Raw genomic sequence first — 17916 nt, 5'->3', positions numbered from 1 at the left:
TGATATTGAAAACATTATCAGATGTATTGTTTTAGAAACTTCCTTTCCTGATAAGAGAAGAAACTTCCATTGGTCAACTTCTGCTGAAAGAAAGGATTAAGCAAACACAAAGGATCTATCAGAGTTAAGCTAAGGGGATATTCCTACACCTTCCAAAACATTATGTGGTTTGAAATGTTTTGACATGTCTTAACGGGGCGTAAGAGTGGGCTTAGAATATATGTTACTGCATTTGAGAAAGAATGGAATGTGTATGTTTGAAATTAAATTTTGAGGAAGTTCTGTTAGATTTCTTAAATATAAGTTAAAAAGCGTGCTAGTGGAAAGCTTGGTTTTGTTGGTATGCTAGCTAGGAACACAGAGCCTCTAGACATCAGAGAATGATTCCCTGCATAAGTTTCAACAATTAGTTTTGGAAGTAGATTTTATTAATCTGATTTTTGAAGGACAAAGCAACATATTAATATATTCCACAGTGCAGAATGCACACATCTGTAAGTACATTCTTATTAGCTAAGTATTGAAATCTCAGCACTCAGTTCATTATTACTGCTGTAGTTAAGGAGAGATTGTGAATTCTTATTAGTTTTCACCAATCAGTTCATCATTGAGCATAGAGAAGGAGCTGGTTAGATCATAGTTCATATTCTTGTATTTTTCTAAAATGATGCATTTTTCTATTGTGCACCAAAGTTTAGCTGTCAGCACTCTGTGGCTATAGATTATTATAATTTCACAGGATTTAACATGTATTAAATATGCTGCAGAAGACACAATGGGATCTAGTCATTAGTCCAGTCATTATGAAAATTGATTGCATTCCAATATTTCCTTGGTACCATAAGATTTTTTTCCAGTACTGCAAAACACATTCCTTTTCAAACCGTTGCATGTAGCACTAACCTGTTTGCCATTGTGAGTGACTGAAGACAAAATGGTTCGCAATGTCTTGAAACCCATAGCAATATCCAGCAGATGAGCGGCAAAGAAGAAGTTGTTGTAGTGCCCAAGGATAGACATAGTTGTGTACCAAGCTAAGTATAAAAACGACTGCAGAGACAGTGAAAAGTGGTAGAATGTTAGCATGTGCGAATGTGCATTACTGGATCCACAATACAGCTTTCTTTTAGCCGCTCAAGTTATGAAATAAAGTAATACTATCATGATCTGACTTGAATCACAGTCTAAATGTAATACCTCTATTTCACGTGTTCAAAAAGACTGTCTTACTCTGTTTCTTCTCAGCTGCACTGTTCATTTAAGGAGTGTTTGTTGCTTAGTTATGCTAGTGAGACCTCATCTTTACACATTTAAATGCAGTCTCCAGCATATATGTTATTAACATCAAAATCCCCTACCTTAAAACTATTTTAATTGGGGAGCTTATTATAAAGAAGTACTTTAAATTGATTCTGGAGGAGAGAAAATGCATTGTATTACTCCTGAGACACTTCGCTCTCTTCTTTAACTCTCAGACCACGTCAACCAGGACACTCAGAAAACCTAAGGCACATAATGGAGCTTATGCTTTTAACAAGCAGTGAACCTGAAGCCACTTTGATGTGAAAGCTCTTACTAAGAACAATGGCTCAGTGTGCTTTTAGTGCACAATGAATTTATACATCTTCACTTGATTCACCTTGGCCTTCTTGTTTGTTTGGGAATGCTCAAGAGGATGCAAAAAGGAATTTTAATGTAAGCATGGTTCTTTCAAAGGAGAAGGTATGAAAGAAAAGAATTAACCAACCATGTCAAACAGACGATTTGAGAATAAAAAGGATAACTTTCTGTAGAATGTGCTTGATTATTGAAAAGACACCTTTGGTTGCTAGATTGATTTCTACAAAATTATATACCATTAACTTCTAAAATGCTGACATTGTGTTAATGGTGAGGAGGTGCACACTGCCCTTTGGGATAAAAAAGAAAATTTTAAATCAAAGCAATTTGCTAGAACACAAGACAGAAAAAAATACTTTTAAATGGCTCTGCAATGCAATATTTTTTTGTGTATGTTTGTTTAAAATAAAAGCAGGTGGTGGAAGACATACAATCATGGTTAGAGTAAATGAAAGGATATTCTTCTAGGGTAACATACTCACATTATCAGTGAAAACAACTCCGAGCTTCCAGATGTGGTACTTTGTATCAATGGAGCTTAACCTAGAAAATAAAAAAATTCTGAAATGCATCAATGTCAAAATTAAGTATTGAATTCTGTTAGTATAAATAACAAACTTGGTTTGGTACTTCACATTTGTTTGGTGAAGCTGGTGAAATGCATTAGCTGTTTATTTTTTGAGTGATGTAGGTGCTTCATTTTTCAGAGAGTATTCATTAACTCTAAGCATTCATACACAGTTTCTAAACCATTGAAACTCATGGAACAATTTCAGTAGGAGTGATACTGCTGTATTCCAGACTTGGAAAAATGAAAATGTGTGTTAAAAGTGGTGAAATATGGAACTAAAATTGCTTTAATACAAGAGATATGTTCTGTCTACTGTAAAATGTTGCCAAAATTATCAAGAGAAAAGGTAATAGAAGAGGTAATGCCTTCTGCAAGATTCTAATATTTTATTAGCCATTAGAGGACATGCGGACAGAAATCCTTCTTCTTGTGTGCCTTAAGTATCAGGGAAACCAAACTCTTGTAGGACCCTAAATCATTTGGGTCTTGGGTACTTTCAAACTCTCATCTTCACTGATGGATGAAGTCAGGAAAACACCTCTGATTTTTTTTTTTCTAGATACTTGGCATCTAGATACTTGTTATCAATACTTTTTCTGTCCTTTGGTCTGAAACTAACTCTGTTGGAACACCTAAAGAACTTTTAAATGGTGCATTGATTAATGTTTAAAATACAAGAATGCCCAGCTGTATCAGCCAGCATCAACTCAAGTGATTTTTTTTTATCTTACATTTATAACACAGGGATAAGTACATTTGAGAACAAACAAAAAGCTTTTTTATTTTACTTCTACGCTAGGAAGACTTCTCCATTTGAATTTTCCATACTGAGGAAAACGTCACTACAGTTTCAATATAAAATCTGTTTTTATCTTTGATAGCAAAGTTATGCTAACACATAATTTGTCTGTGAAGTTCTGAAGTCCTACCATGATACAAGAGATGCCTCTTCTGGTTCGCTCTCTTCCACTGGACTAAAATCAAGGGCACTTTTCTCCAAACCCAAAAGTTCTGCTATGCGCTCTGCTCCGTATAAGTCTCCGTACTTGTTAATAACCTAAAAATGGAAGAAGAGAAGGTTTTGCTCCAAGAAAGACCTCGATGACATTCACCCTACTTTAAGCCCGTAGTTGTCAGAAATTTAAAAAAAAACCCCAACAAACCAGTCTTTCAACAATTAACACTACTAGAACAGTCAGAACTCCCAGGAAGCCAGGCGAGGGGAGCATAAGAAAGAAAAATAGAAGCATTAAAGGCTATTATCTGAAAGCTTATGTATAATTTGCCATCAATTAAGCTGGCATGTTTTTCTTTTTTTAGGAGGATGAGGGGGCTTTGTATCCTAAAGATGACAATGACTGTAAATTAGACCTATGTGGCTGATTGACAGCACAAAGTTATTTCCAATGCCTGAGTCTGGGAAGGAAACCACAGCCTTCTGTCTTCCTCCCTCCTCCCACCCACGCTGCAGCTGCTTGTTCACAGAGACATTTACCACAACAGTGACTTCCGTAAAACAAATCTCAGTTCTCAATTATTTGTATATTTATGTGTACAGAAGTATATTACACTGAGATATCCAAATTAACTGAACAGTAGATTATTGCTATGACTAACATAATAGAAATATAAAAAGCCTACCTTCCGTTTTACAAATTTGTCCCAGTAATTGTTAGGAAAGGACCTAGATAGATAAGATAAGGATATTTAAAGTTATTTTACTTGTTAGAGGAAAGAAAAGAAAAAAACCACAAAGAAAATAAAATACCATGTTCCTGATCACTGCAGATTCTGGTACAATTTCATTCACTTGCTGCACTTTGAATTACAAGAACAACTTATTTTCGTGTGGATAATCATCTTTCACTGCAATATCATCTTTTCCCCCCCTCCCTCTTTTCTTTTTCACATCCACAAATATGATTGGCTACAAAAGGACAGCAGACTAAATATTATCACCTAATGAGCCTAACAACTCAATAGTAGCAGACTAGTCACTGTAGTATCATCTCCTAAATAAATACTATATTGCTCCTAGCCATAAAACCAATATGGAGAATGATTTTCAGAGGAAAATAAGGGAGTCTTGTAGCATAAATGATTTGTAAGTTCACTGGACTACATTTCAAATAGAGGCTGAACACGTGGAACCAGTGGACAGTTTTCCAACATAAGATTAAAATTTAAAAAATATTTTAAAAATCCCAGAAAACTGGAAAGATCATTTGGTAAAAACAGGGGTTAGTGGTGATCTTGTTCTCAGGTGTATCATATTGTTGTTGCTGCATCTGACATCTCAGAACAAGACAAGGTAAAAAACATCCATAATTCTAAAGCTGCAAGACTGTTCAGATAAACAGCATTTTGCATCATCTGCCACTGAGTAGCCATGTCCACACTGATAATTAAAAGAAAAGCTGTTGTGTATACAAAAGAGAAAGAACTGAAGCAGTAAATCTTAAATATTGAAGAGGTGTCAGGATATCTGTTATTGAAAATTCCCTTCTTTTTGAGAAGCGAGCAACCATGATGCTTCAGTAAGCAACTAGTTTTATCCGAGGGAGATCTTACAACAGACGCTAGGAAATACATCAGCTTTGACCTGCAAGAGAAAAGCTAGTGTTCTGTCTTCTCAGTGATGCTTCCCCGGTCTTGATAATAAAAAATATTGTTCTTGAATTGTCTTATGAATAGCAGTGTCCAGGAATTCCTCACTCTGATGGTCTTACTGTGTATTATTTCAGTTTTGAAGAATACCAATTAGCAGGGAACACTACAAGACTGAAAGTTTTTCTCTCCCCATGTCCTCGATGTAACATGGAGTTGTGCAAATATGCAGGAAGGTAAAAAAGAAAAATAACTACTTAAGCTAAAGGACAGTATTGGTAACATAAAGCAAGTGTTAACATCAGAAGAATGAGATTCCAGAACAGTGTTCTGCTGGGACGCGAGGTAAACTTCCCAACTACTATTAAGAGCTCAATTTTTTATTTTTCTGAATTGAAGTTCTGAATGAAATTATTCCAGAGAAAGGCAAATGGTTTCACTGACTCAGTTGCTATATTCTGGTCCAATGCTTTATATTATCTCTTTCCTTGATTTCCCAGACTTTTAAGCAAAGTATGTCTCTAACGTAGCCAGCTTGTGTCTAGCTCTTTTACCACAAACATCTTCCAGTGCTGCATTTATCAGGGTACCTCTTTTGTCTTTTTTTTTTTTTTTTTTTCCCACTTTTAGAAAGCACATTTCAGTAAATAGACAGCACTGGGTACCCTCCAGCAGTGGTTGTCCTGCTGGCACAAAACCTGCACTAAACCTCGAGAGTCAGTTCACATCAGAGGGAAGGATTAGTCTGCTTAAATTAGCCTTAATCTTTTATTCAAGAAGATTACTATCTTCAGTAGATAGTGCAGATAGTGCAACATGCTGAGAACAAGCTCTACAGCACGTTGTCTGGGATAAGCTGACAATATATCTCATTAATTCATGCTTGTTTTTGCTGAGGATAAACTTACTGATGCCTCGATAGCTTGCTATCAATAATTAAAAGAACAGATAGAACAGATTGGAAATTAAGCAAGCTCTCCAGTTTCCCAATTACCTTCTATTGTAACTTTAATAATACGTGCTACTCTGTATTTCTAACTGAAATTAAGGAAAAAAACTTAAAATTCAGGTGTAGCAGTGTGTGAGGGATTTCAGTGATGGTGCGTGTAGGGGCACTGTGGGAATTACAAGCTGCACACAGCTGTGGGAACGTGACCTTGGAGAGGAGAGCTAGGAGGGTTGTTACCTCGGAGAGGGGAGCTAGGAGGGTTGTTATTGAGCAGTGTGTTGCTGCTATCCGGGAGCCGCTGTTAGCCAGCAGGGCACGTACTTGGCAGGCCTTGCTGCATGCGCTGGCCCCGCGTGCATCAACACCTGGTCAGTGCTCTGCCACTGAATCTGCTGAGGAGATAAACAGAGGCGGCTCAGAGCAGAGGGAGAGAAAGGACACAGAGCACACTCTACGTACAACAGGGGACGCCCTGAAGGTGCTGCGCCTACCTCCCTTCTCTGCTCTGACCCCGCTGATCATCATCCTCCTGCTCGGCGTTGTCTCCGGCTTTGTTGGGGTGCTAAGACTCTCACAAAGGGAAAACAATACGCTGCTAACTGCTTATGCTAGGAACTGTAACTGCTTATGCTAGCAACTGCTTGTGCAAGGCTATAATAGAGCAATAAATACTGTTGTGCTTTTAAATATCATATGCTGGGTGATCTTTTTGCATAGGAATCCTACGAATCGGCTACAAGCAGACAAAGCATTCAAGAATTTCCGACATTTTAGACTTTGTAGTTTTAATGAAAGTACTAACGGCACTATTTATAATGTAAAAAAATTTGAGTATGACTGATAAAATAGATATTTTGGCTATTTTGCAGCATATTGTCACTCTGATGCATTTAGTTGACTATTTTTGTTGGCTTGTTTTTATCAAATACTTATTATTCCTGCACATACTAGCCACAGCTACTTTGTGACGTGTAAATAACTTTGTTCTTTTCCAGCTTTCTGTTACTGTCCTTAAATTGTGATACTAAAAGGGAAAGACAAAAATCTAAGCTTAGGTATACCAGTACCAAAACATGATTCTAGTTGTTTTGAAAGAGTAAGTTCTGAAAAATAACCTGTAGACAAGGCATCTCAAGAGAAGACAGTTGACTTGCTGTATTTCTCTGTGTCATTCCTACAGACTGCTGCAGCTTACCGATACGGTTCTTTTTTTTGCCTACACTTGTATCATTCACTGACAGAATAAGAGGTGAGTCTCCTAGAATCAGTGTATGACTATTACAGTATTTGCTAATGCATACAAGCTGACAGTAATTCCTGTCAGACCTACTCAAATTCTGGGATTCCTATTTTATGCTAGATTTACATCTCTTGTCATGTACAAATTTTGTTAGCAAGAAGTGGGAAAGAAAGGCAGGAGAATACTGCTATAAAATATGAATGTGAAATTGAGTCACTGAAAAGGATGGAAGTTATCTTTTTAAAACTTTCTCAATAGTGACTAATACATGAAATGTCTTGGAGAGAGCTTGTGAGGTAAGATGAACAATCCTTGCAAACCCTAGAAAAATGAAAAGGAGGTGGAATATACATGTTGTGATAGTATTTATTAAATAAACAGATAATACAGGATTTCACATTAGAATCTACTGTTGTAGCATCCAAGATAAAGTGAAAAATGCCTTTCTTTTAGATTGACTAGGTGGACAGGGAAGGTTCTATATCAGTGGCTTAATAAGCTATAATATTTATAAACAGTTTCATATAACCATTTGATTTTACATACGGAGTATTTATAACCAGGCGATCCCACTGTCCTTTAATATCGTCTTCAGATGGCTGTTCAGTTATGTATAGTCCATCAAATTCCAGCTTTCTAGCCACCTCCTTTTCTCTCTTGAATACAACCAGAGGTACCTATGAAAATAACAGTGGACATCATTGTCATGGTTTATATATTTTTAGAAAACCTTGACATCTACCCACAGTATTAAGTACTCTTTATAATACTATATAAGACCAAACATCCTCCTAAGATGTCCCACAAGCAGATCAGTGCCTAGCCAGTCTCTGAGCAACGGCCACCTAGGAAGTCCAGTCCCACCCTCGTCCTGAGTATGACGTTACATGGTATGGAATATCCCTTTGGTCTGTTCAGGTCAGCTGTGCCCCCTCTCCCAGTTTCTTGCCCCCTCCCAACCTACTTGCTAGGGACACACAGAGTAGGTAAAGCAAAGAGAAAGCCTTCATACTCTGCAAGCACTGTTCAGCAATAACCAAAAGGTGGGTGTGTTGCCAACACTGTTTTAACCACAAATCCAAAGCACACACACTGGTATGAAGCAAGTTAACTCCATCTTTGTCAGACTGAGTCCATGAGGAAAATATCTACATATTGAATAGTGAGAATTTGTAAACAACTATTTAAAAATAGGTATTCCACTATTAGCTCCAAAAATAACTTTGGGACATAGCTGATGCTCTTTAACAAATAACAGATCAGTAATAAGATTCAGAACTTGCCTTTAAGCAATAGTATCCAATCACACAGACAAAGGAGATGATAGTATGAATAACTGCCAGTGCTCTGAGAGCAGGTGCCATGTAACCTGTACTTTCTTCTAAAACAAAAAACACCATGCCCTCCTCCTCTTCCTCTTCATCAAAAGAGTTCCAGAGATTAGAGTCTTCCTCTACTTCATCAAGTGGCTCTTCTGTCACCTGAGAGAAATTCAAGCACATTGAAAACATATAATAAACTTAAAAGCTTTTCCTTTACCATGATGACAAATGATGTTTGGAAAGCCTGCTCATGGGAAGATGACAGAGCATTAGCTTTGAACTGTAATGTCCCTCATTTTCACAGCAGAAGTCTCCACATCATCTCATGTCACTGAAAACAGAATCTAGAAAAAGCAAGTACAGGCCTATGACAGTTTATAAATCTCTGCTTTACCAGTGCCATAGCAAAACCAAACCAAACAATGAAAAAGTTATGCAAAAATGTTTTCTTGGAAGAACCCAGCAACGACAAGATTATCTATTATAACTAAATTTAGGGTTTGTTTTGTAATCTACATTGCTCCTGATTACTACAGTATAGGAAAAAAAAATTTTCATGTTATCAACTTGTACATTGTCCAGAAATTTTTATTTCATGACTTAGTTTAAAGCTTACAGATGAATACAGTACTTAATCAGTATTTCATAAGTACCTCAAGCCATAAATCTGACATACTGCCCTGAATTCTTCCAGCAACTTTAGAAAAATGGCTTTTAAAATAAAAGCCCAAAGTGCCCCTCTTTTGACAGCTTTATCTGAAAGCTGGAGTCCTGATCAGTCCCATTTGGCTCCCACTAACCCTTTCCTATCTATGACAAATGGACTTGTACTGATAAACACAAACTTTTGTCCTCCCTCTGCAATCGAATGGGTTCTTGGCTGACCCATAAGACTCAGTGAAAAGCAGAAGAGAGTGGGGAGAAAAGGACTGGCACAGACAGAAGCAAACTTCTGCATATACCTTTTAAGTCCATCTTCTCTAACCACAAGATGGAAAGAGAGAGGCAAGAAGGGAGCCTTAAATAGCCCTGATGGTCCTTCTCCTGGAATGGTGCACATACCTTCTACCCACTTTTCCAGGGCCTTTTGCATCTTTACCTGCCCTGTCTCTAAGACTGTAACTGTGTTGTAGGAGTTGCTTTTCAAGATATTTGAGATGAGGATTCAGTTACTTCTAGACTGAATGTTCAGTCAGCTACTTTTGTCTTCTCTGAAGTTTTTGGTTGTAAACAACAGAATTAGAAAATGTAAAATTGGAAAACACAAGATTCATAGCTTATTGCAGCTTGCACCCTATACCTAAAAGGGAAAAACCAAAAGGGTCGGATTCCAGTATAAAGGTAAACAAGGACTTTTCTTACCAACTTCAAATCTCTAAGGAAAGGAAAGGGGAAAAAAAGTTTTTTACATGTGGGAATTCTCTTTAGCGAATTCTACTCCTTTTCATGGACACAGATTGCAAAGAAAGATTCAGGAATAAAATCAGAGAAGGCTGTTGAAGATGTTCTACTTCATATCATTGGGTTATACACCAGAACCTGAAACAAATCATTAGATTCAGGTAAAACCCTAAGATTGGTTTAAAGTATAGACGTAGAACCTTCTTTAACAGTGATACAAAAAAAGAACTGTAGCCTACTATGAAAACGCTTTTCTTGCTTTATATTTCTTCTGCCTGCTCATACCAATCAACTAAAGTCTCAGTCCTAGTATAGAAATATCTTAATCACAACAGTCATTAACAACCACATTGGCAATGACAACGAAGACAGTGGAGTAAATAAGTATGAAAACTGAATTATACTCTCACATGTAAACACAGAATGGGAAAAAAATATACATTTAATGTTCATTAGAGACTACTAAACTGACAAAAAAAATAAGGAAAAAAAAATAAATAAGGCAAGCACTCCCCCCAGAAATACCAAACCCCAGATCTGAAAGGCATGAAAAAAAAAATTATGAACAAATTAAGTATAACTAAAATATGAGCTCAATCTACTTAAATCAAGACATTAATCAGTTCTGAAATTATGTATAAACTATGTCCCAGTCAAAAATGAATTTAGTCAGTAGCATTCTTTAGAAAAAGCAGAAATAAAATCATTAAGAATAATCAAGTGAACTGAAGGCTCTCAGTATCTTTAAAACAAATGAGAGAAAAAAATGCAACAGTTTTGACATTTTAATTGTTTTAACCAGATTTCATATTTCCCATGACAAGATTAACAGTCCAAACAATAACAGACTTACATGAGTAAATAATAAAATGCCTAGAAACACCAGTTCAACTATAAAAGATGAATGAAAATAATCTGTTTTCATTCAGTCTGAGTAAAATAAAAACAGAATAGGTTTAATAGTACAAATATTAGTTTCAGAATTTAAAATATTATTTTAACTACATCATATCTAAATGCTTTACCTTGTGTTTGAAGCACTCGTAAAATGGCTTTATTAAACAAGCCTTGAAACCATCATTAAATATTCCTCTGGAAGTAAGAAAAAAAAAGTCTGAAGAACAATGTATAATCTTACCTTGTAAAACAGAAGAATAAAGTTGATGGCAAATGCAACAAATAGAGCAAGAAACCTTAAGTTATAAAAATTCCTTGCCAAGTAGTGCTGGGAAAAAAAAAAAAAAAAAAAATTAGAGGTGGCCTGTACCTAATATCAAGATAAGAAAAGTAGGCAGCAAGGTTTCTAAGAAAATAAATACAAAATTGTGTTGCCTTCATACACCAGTTAAAATGAGCAAGGGCATTTCTTGGCAGCCTATTCTTCCATTTCATTGGTAAGTAGGATTAAAAATAACAGGTTTAAAATTGCAACAGGGAAGATTGAAATAGACTATTAAGGTAAACTTTCTAAAAGGAAGTCTGGAAAAGAAATGCTAGAATACTGGAATAAACTACTTGAGAAGGTTTCAGAGAGTTCATTATTTGACGTTTTTAAGAACAAATAAAAATAACAGAAAATAGAATCATAGATTCTAGAAGTTAGATAATGGAAAATAGGGAGCTCCTAAGAAGGAGCTCAAGAGGTTAATCTGTCCTGTTAGACCAAGGCAGGAGAAATTACACACACAAACACTTTATTTATATTACAAAAATGACAAAAGACTAAATACAGCCTGTCATTTGAAAACTCACACCAGTGTACATTTGTGATTACATTTCTCCCTTCAATATATGTTCTATATTACATAAATAAAAATTCAATGACTAAAAGAATTTAAGAAAAAACTTACAAGCATTTTTGTTTGATAAACTTCCAAAGCTTTGAAGAAGTTAGCCATAACAGCCTCTGGTTTCTCAATTTTTTGTCCATGCCTTCGCTTCTTTTTCTTCATTTTTCCCTCTTCTAGCTGCTCTGATTGTACTTCCTTTGCTTTATCTTGTTTCTCACCATCTTCCATGCTAGAAGAAAGGTTATTTAAACAAAAATACCTAGCCAAAGACTGTTCTAAATGCATTCATTTAGAAGGAATTCTAAATCAGAAAGTTCAGCTTTGAAAGTTAGTTTTGACACTGCGAGAAAAATTATTGTACGAAAGGGACTTGAGGTAGACAGTAAAACCAGAGGAAAAAAAAAGTTACCTTAGTTTCAAACTAAACGCAAGAATAGAGTTGCTGAGGGGAGATCAAAATGGTTAAAAAGCCAAAAACCAGGCAGAAGTTACTGCACCAAGCATGAAGTGGATGTTTGCCAAAACCAGTGATGTACATATACACTCAATACAAGCAACATAAAAATTTTAAGAGTTCACGTGTACTTTCTTGATCCTAGGGCTGAAGAACAGAAATAAAGCTTTTGGGATTTGGTACAGAGTATCATAACTGAATCACAGTATCATAAAATGCATTAATTTCAGTCAAGGCAATCACTGTTGTTACAGAGATGAATGAGTAATAACAAGGAATTTTGCTTCAGAGGCATGTGTGAGCATACGTATATGTGTAGACATTCTTGTCCATGTAGGACATAAATATATACATATATGTATATATACATGTACACATACATACACACATATAAACATATATATACAGAGGGGAAAAAAAAAAGGATAATTTTCAGACAAGCTATACAAAGTGTATCCGGTCTTAAAATATTGACCCCAATTAACTTTGGCAGATAAGAGGAGAAAAATAAATGAGTCTGAAGTAAATAGTTTAAACATCAAGCAAAATAGAAGACAAAGAAAAAAATTATGTATAGCTTTTGAAAAAAATAAGAATCTCTAGGAGATCTGCACTTGTCTACAAATATTTTAAGGGCATTCATCAGACAGCAAGCCTACAATGTGGCTGTGGGTCCAGAAAGACAGCATGGCCCTTAAAAGTAGGATGCCGCCGAAGCAAGGCAAGCATTTTAAAAGTTGTTTATAATGCAGCCATATGTAGGATGACTGCACAAAGGAATGTATCTGCTGTTCACAATGTGGAGAACAGATAAAACAGCAATAATAAAAATTATCAGGTTAGCCAAATCCTGTGTTTCAATTATCAACTATTATCAACTGAAAATTATAGTGAGTAGCTATGGTTTTGTTTACTGAGGGGAGGCCTAAGGTGGTAGCTTCTGTAGGAAACTGCTGGAAGTTGCTCCCCTTTGTTCAGTGGACTCAGCCGGCCCTAGGGCAGACCCGCTGCTGGCCAAGGCCGAGCCAATTGGTAGCAGAATGTTCCCTGACAACGCCTCTGCGATAACATATTTAAGAAGAGGAAAAACAGAAAAAAAAAATAGAAAGAGAAGATGTGAAGAAGCTGAGCGGGGGCAGAGAGGGGGAGGCGCGAGCCTTGTGGGCCTTGCAGGCCTCACCCTCTGGCCTCCCGCTGGGCAGCCGACTGGGCCCAACGCGGCACGGTCTGGCTGCAAGAAGTGGAGAGGAGATGAGATGTGAAGAGAACCTGAGAGGCGTCTGCCTGCTGATTGTGAAGAATTTCTGGTGAGAGGAACGGCTGCAGATGCCAAGGTCAGTTCAGAAGGAAGGGGAGGAGTAATGTGGCTCCTGGCCAAGATTCCCCTGCAGCCTGTAGTGCAGCCCATGGTGAAGCAGGCTGTCCCGCTGCAGCCCATGGAGGTCCACCATGGAGGAGCAGAGATCCACCTGCAGCCTGTGGAGGGCCCCATGCTGGGGCAGGTGGAGGCCTGAAGGAGGCTGTGGCCCCTGCAGGGCCCGCTGGGGCAGCTGTTGTGGAGGGACTGCACCCCGTGGAAAACACTCCACACTGGAGCAGTTCACAAAGGACTGTAGCCCACGGGAGGGACCTCATGATGGAAGAAGGGAGGAATGTGAGGATTTCTTCCCCCGAGGAGCAAGAAGCAGCATAAAGCAACAAGTGATGAACTGACCGTAACCCCCATTCCCTTTTCCCCCCTGTGCCACTCAGGGCTGGGGGGGAGGTGGTAGAGATAATGTTTAGCCAGGGAAGAGGAAGGGGTGGGGGGGAAGTTATATTGTTCTCTTTCTCACTATCCTGCTTTGGTTTTAATAAAAAACGAATAGTTTTCCCCAAGTCAAGTCTGTTTTGCCCATAACGGTAACTTTAAGGATTTCTCCCTGTTCCTGTCTCAAACGTCGAGACTTTTTCCTTATATTATCTCTCTCTATTCTCTCGAGAGTGGGGTGAGTGAGAGAGAGACTGTGTAGTCTGGTCCCGATTGGGGCTAAACTACAACATAGGGAAAGTGTAAACAGCAGTAATGACAAGTTGCAGAGTTTTTTTTCAAAACTGGTGCTTATTTTTAAAGGTCGTTATGGGAATTTTTTAAAGGCAATGGCCACAGATATATATACACAGAATTGTCAAGGGCCACAAAAAGCAGATTAACGTTTTGTTGCCGACTGAGATGGTCTGCCACCTCTTAGGGATTGTGCCGCTCTTCAAAATACTGATGACACAAAGTGTACATAAAGTGCTTGGAATACTGAGCATTGCTTGGATTCTTTCTGGTCAAATTATGTTAGCATTAGGAAGTAGCAAGGAATTAAACAGGAACTGAGTAAAAATAACTTACTCAGCCTTCTCAGCTTCTGCTTTTCTTTCTCTTTCAGCTTCTTTTGCAACTTCAGATATCTGCAAAAATATTTTAACTGTTAAATTAGATCCATTAAAATAAAACGTTGGTAACTTTAGTTACTGCTTTCTAAGAAAAACAAAACAAAACAAAACAATTACCACACTATATTTTTATACCACTTCGCAGTTTTAAAGTGTTAGGTTTTTTTTAAATAGACATCTCAGACTAAATTTTAACAGTGAAAACTGCAAATATTCTTCTGATAGCCTTTTTCAGTATAGCGTTATCAATACTGTATCTAGCCCAGTTGACTGAACAACTTAAAGTAATTATACCTGGTTGTCAGGCAGATTATGTGACCAGTTGAGGATGAAGATAACCACATCCAGATCATACCCTAATACAAAGGTCACTCACAAAGACTCACTGCAGTTACTGATTATGGGGAAAATGAGCATCAGTTTGCCTCATTCCAAATATGAAACAAGGAATAATATATCAGTGATAGCATCAAAAATCTGATCTCTGTCATTATCAGATATTACAAAACCCAATTACTTTGTTAACATCAACTGATGCAATTGAAATGAGACAAATAGTTAAATAACTTTTATATACACAATGCTTTCTTCAAACTACATCTTAGGTGTGTTGATGGTTCATTAAACCTTTTACTGGCACACCTCACAACCATCCAAGTATGTTGGCAGCATTCCCTTGAGGTAAGGAAAAAACAATCTATAATTTTACAGATGGCTAACTGCAGCAAAGAAGCTGGGGCCTGAATTTCAAACACCTTTAGCCTCAGTGTTGCAGACAAAAGTAAACTAATTTCAAATGCAGTCTGAGTATCTAAGCTTCACTGGAAGTCAAAGACATGCAGGCTCCCAAGACCTAGATTCACAAATGAATCTAAAGTGCCTAAATTTGTTACCATCTTTTGCAAAAACCTATCTTAGCTCTTCACCCTCTTCTTTAATCTCGCAGAGTGCTTAGACATCAATTGTTTATTGGTGTATTCTTCATTTCTGGTTAAGACATAAATGTAGTTATCTAAACTTTTCCCCCACTACTCACCTGAGTGCCTATCTCTCACACTTAAGTAGTGAAAGAATTTATGAGAGGATTTACTAAACAGATCTTGCCTTGCTTATCTCTCCCCTTATAAAATCATAGAATAGTCTGGGTTGGAAGGGACCTTTAAAGGTCATCTAGTCCAACCCACCTGCAAGGAGCAGGGACATCTCCAGCCAGATCAGGTTGCTCAGAGCCCCATCCAACCTGGCCTTGAATGTTTCCAGGGATGGGGCATCCACCACCTCTCTGGGCAACCTGTTCACCACCCTCACTGTAAAAAATTTTTATTTGTGGAAATGCATCCAGTACATGTGATGGAAGGAATCTAATCTAGTATATGTGATGGAAGCATGTGTAACTCTTCCACAAAGAGTTTCCCCTAAGGTCTCAAGGAGGATAATTCAGAGATCATTTGATGATATCTAGTTTTTCTAAGGGGTAGGGTGGGGGAAAAATTAATAAATCCCTATCCATCTTCTCTGTCCCTCTATCATATGCTCTCTCAGTTGTCTCCTTTCCAGGATGAAAAGTCTTAGTTACTTAATTTCATACACAAGGTTTGTTCCATATCAAGTTTTGATAACTTTTTGACCTTCACTGAACCTTTTTTGGCTTTATCATGTTCTTTCTGAAACAGGGAAATCTGGTCCTCAAGACACAGATATACTTTGGGTTCATGGAACATAGTAGTATTCTGGGATTTTCCTCTCTCTATGCCTTTCTCAACAATCCAGAATTTCAGTTTGCTTTTTTTTTTTGATCTCTGATGATTAATATTTTCATGGAACTGATACTTCTCTACAAGTCTATTATATTCCCCAGACTTCATACCCAAGTGGTAACAATGAGCTCAAAATCCATTATTTCACATGTAAAATAATAACTTTTCCTCCCATATACATCACTTCACTGATTTTCATCTGCTGTTTCAAGACTTTTATGCAACTTTGCAGTTAGCTCTTGATTTTACTGCTATAACTTAGATTTATCAGGAAACTCGGTTAACTCCCTATTAACTTCTTTTCTTATTTGTGAACAAACATGGCTCTCAGCACAGGAACTTCACAGTAAAAACTAAGTCCTAACAATCTTCATCATATACAATTCCATAGGTTGTTTTGCAGTTTCTCTGGCTATATGGTAATATTATTGACCTCATTACTACACAATTATTTTTCCAGTATAAAGAAGTGAATTCTATTTCTATCTATTTGTGTAAGTTTTATTATTATAAATGCTTATGAAAGACATAGTGACTTCAGACTTCCTGAAGGGAATTTTTGATTCTTACATTGCTTTTTCTTCTTTTAGCAACACTTAATAGTTATATCACATCACTAGTGCTCTAATTGGATTACTTGAGCCATTCATATACACAATGTGAACAGCAATTTCTGTAACACAGAATTAGTGTAAACATTATTTTGGTACGTTTCACTAGATAACATAGTAAAGGTAAAATCAGGATAAATTGCATAGCTGACTTCACATTAATGACTCAGAGTATCTGCATAAATTGCTGAGCATTTTTATCAATAGTTACAAATAAACCTGAGAGAGATGCATAAATCAAAGTAAAGCAAAGAAAATTCTAAAATATTTACTCAGATCTGAAGTAAAATATTTACTTCAACTATTGTTGAAGAAAATACTAAAATATCTACTCAGACCTGCTAAGATCCTTAAGTTAAAATAATATTTTTAAATATTGATCATATAACATTTATGCTAAATGAGACAGGATTTTAAGACTGTTGTTTTAAAGTACACATATTAGAAGGAATTAATAAATAAATAAGAAAAATAAATGGAAAAGTGGAGTTCAATCTAGGCAATAAACAAATCTTCGAGAAAAACATATGAATTAATTAAGAGGACATAATGAACTAAGAAATTGTACAACAGAGGTTTATCTTTAAAATACCTGGAAAGCATACCATAAAGAGGTGGACTGATGATAAGAGGAAAGATATATTTGACTAACAAGTAGAAACAAAGCTGAAGTGTAGAGTGAAACATAATGCCTTCCAAATATCACAAATGCATTTGAGTTTTGACATTTAGTTCAACACATTTTTAAACAGAATGATAAATAACATTTAGCTCAGTTGAGTGGAACAAAATATATTGTTCATAAAATAGTACAAAAATAAAAAATGATTATATGATAAACATTAAAGTAACAATAAATTCAGGTAAAATTATTTTAAATAATAGGAAAAAAAGGATTTTTTGTGGTATGTGATCAGTAAAGCATGTAGAAGAAATATTATAATGATAAAGCATTATTATGGAGAAAGTAGATTGTAACAGTAACTGAAATATAATGTGAAAAAATGAAGTGTGCAGAATAAAGAAGATTGTAAATAATTTAAAGCGAAAACTCCACCTAGAAAGCTGCTAGCAGTTTTTGTTTGGAATAAAGTCCAAATGAACCATAACAACAATTTACTGCAGTGAAATCTAAACACAATGGGCTGAATTTTTCTGCCATGTAAACTC

General features: G+C 36.5%; 1 protein-coding gene across 1 annotated transcript in view; it reads right to left on the bottom strand.

Moving 5' to 3' along the window:
* RYR3 (ryanodine receptor 3) overlaps positions 1 to 17916 on the bottom strand; it is a 254587-nt gene that overhangs the window by 6556 nt on the left and 230115 nt on the right. The window contains exons 90-98 of the mRNA XM_086750198.1: positions 14335 to 14393; positions 11561 to 11729; positions 10849 to 10935; positions 8271 to 8468; positions 7534 to 7664; positions 3833 to 3875; positions 3121 to 3248; positions 2103 to 2163; positions 904 to 1050 (exon numbers count right to left, since the gene is read on the bottom strand). Of these exons, the coding sequence (XP_086606324.1) occupies positions 904 to 1050; positions 2103 to 2163; positions 3121 to 3248; positions 3833 to 3875; positions 7534 to 7664; positions 8271 to 8468; positions 10849 to 10935; positions 11561 to 11729; positions 14335 to 14393 (1023 nt within the window). The remainder of the gene's footprint in view (positions 1 to 903; positions 1051 to 2102; positions 2164 to 3120; positions 3249 to 3832; positions 3876 to 7533; positions 7665 to 8270; positions 8469 to 10848; positions 10936 to 11560; positions 11730 to 14334; positions 14394 to 17916) is intronic.

This window comes from Chlamydotis macqueenii, chromosome 5 (genome assembly GCF_036417535.1).
Source record: "Chlamydotis macqueenii isolate bChlMac1 chromosome 5, bChlMac1.mat, whole genome shotgun sequence".
NCBI classification, from domain to species: domain Eukaryota; kingdom Metazoa; phylum Chordata; class Aves; order Otidiformes; family Otididae; genus Chlamydotis; species Chlamydotis macqueenii.
The sequence above is the reverse complement of the archived record's forward strand: the minus strand, read 5'-3'. Positions and strand labels throughout refer to the sequence as shown.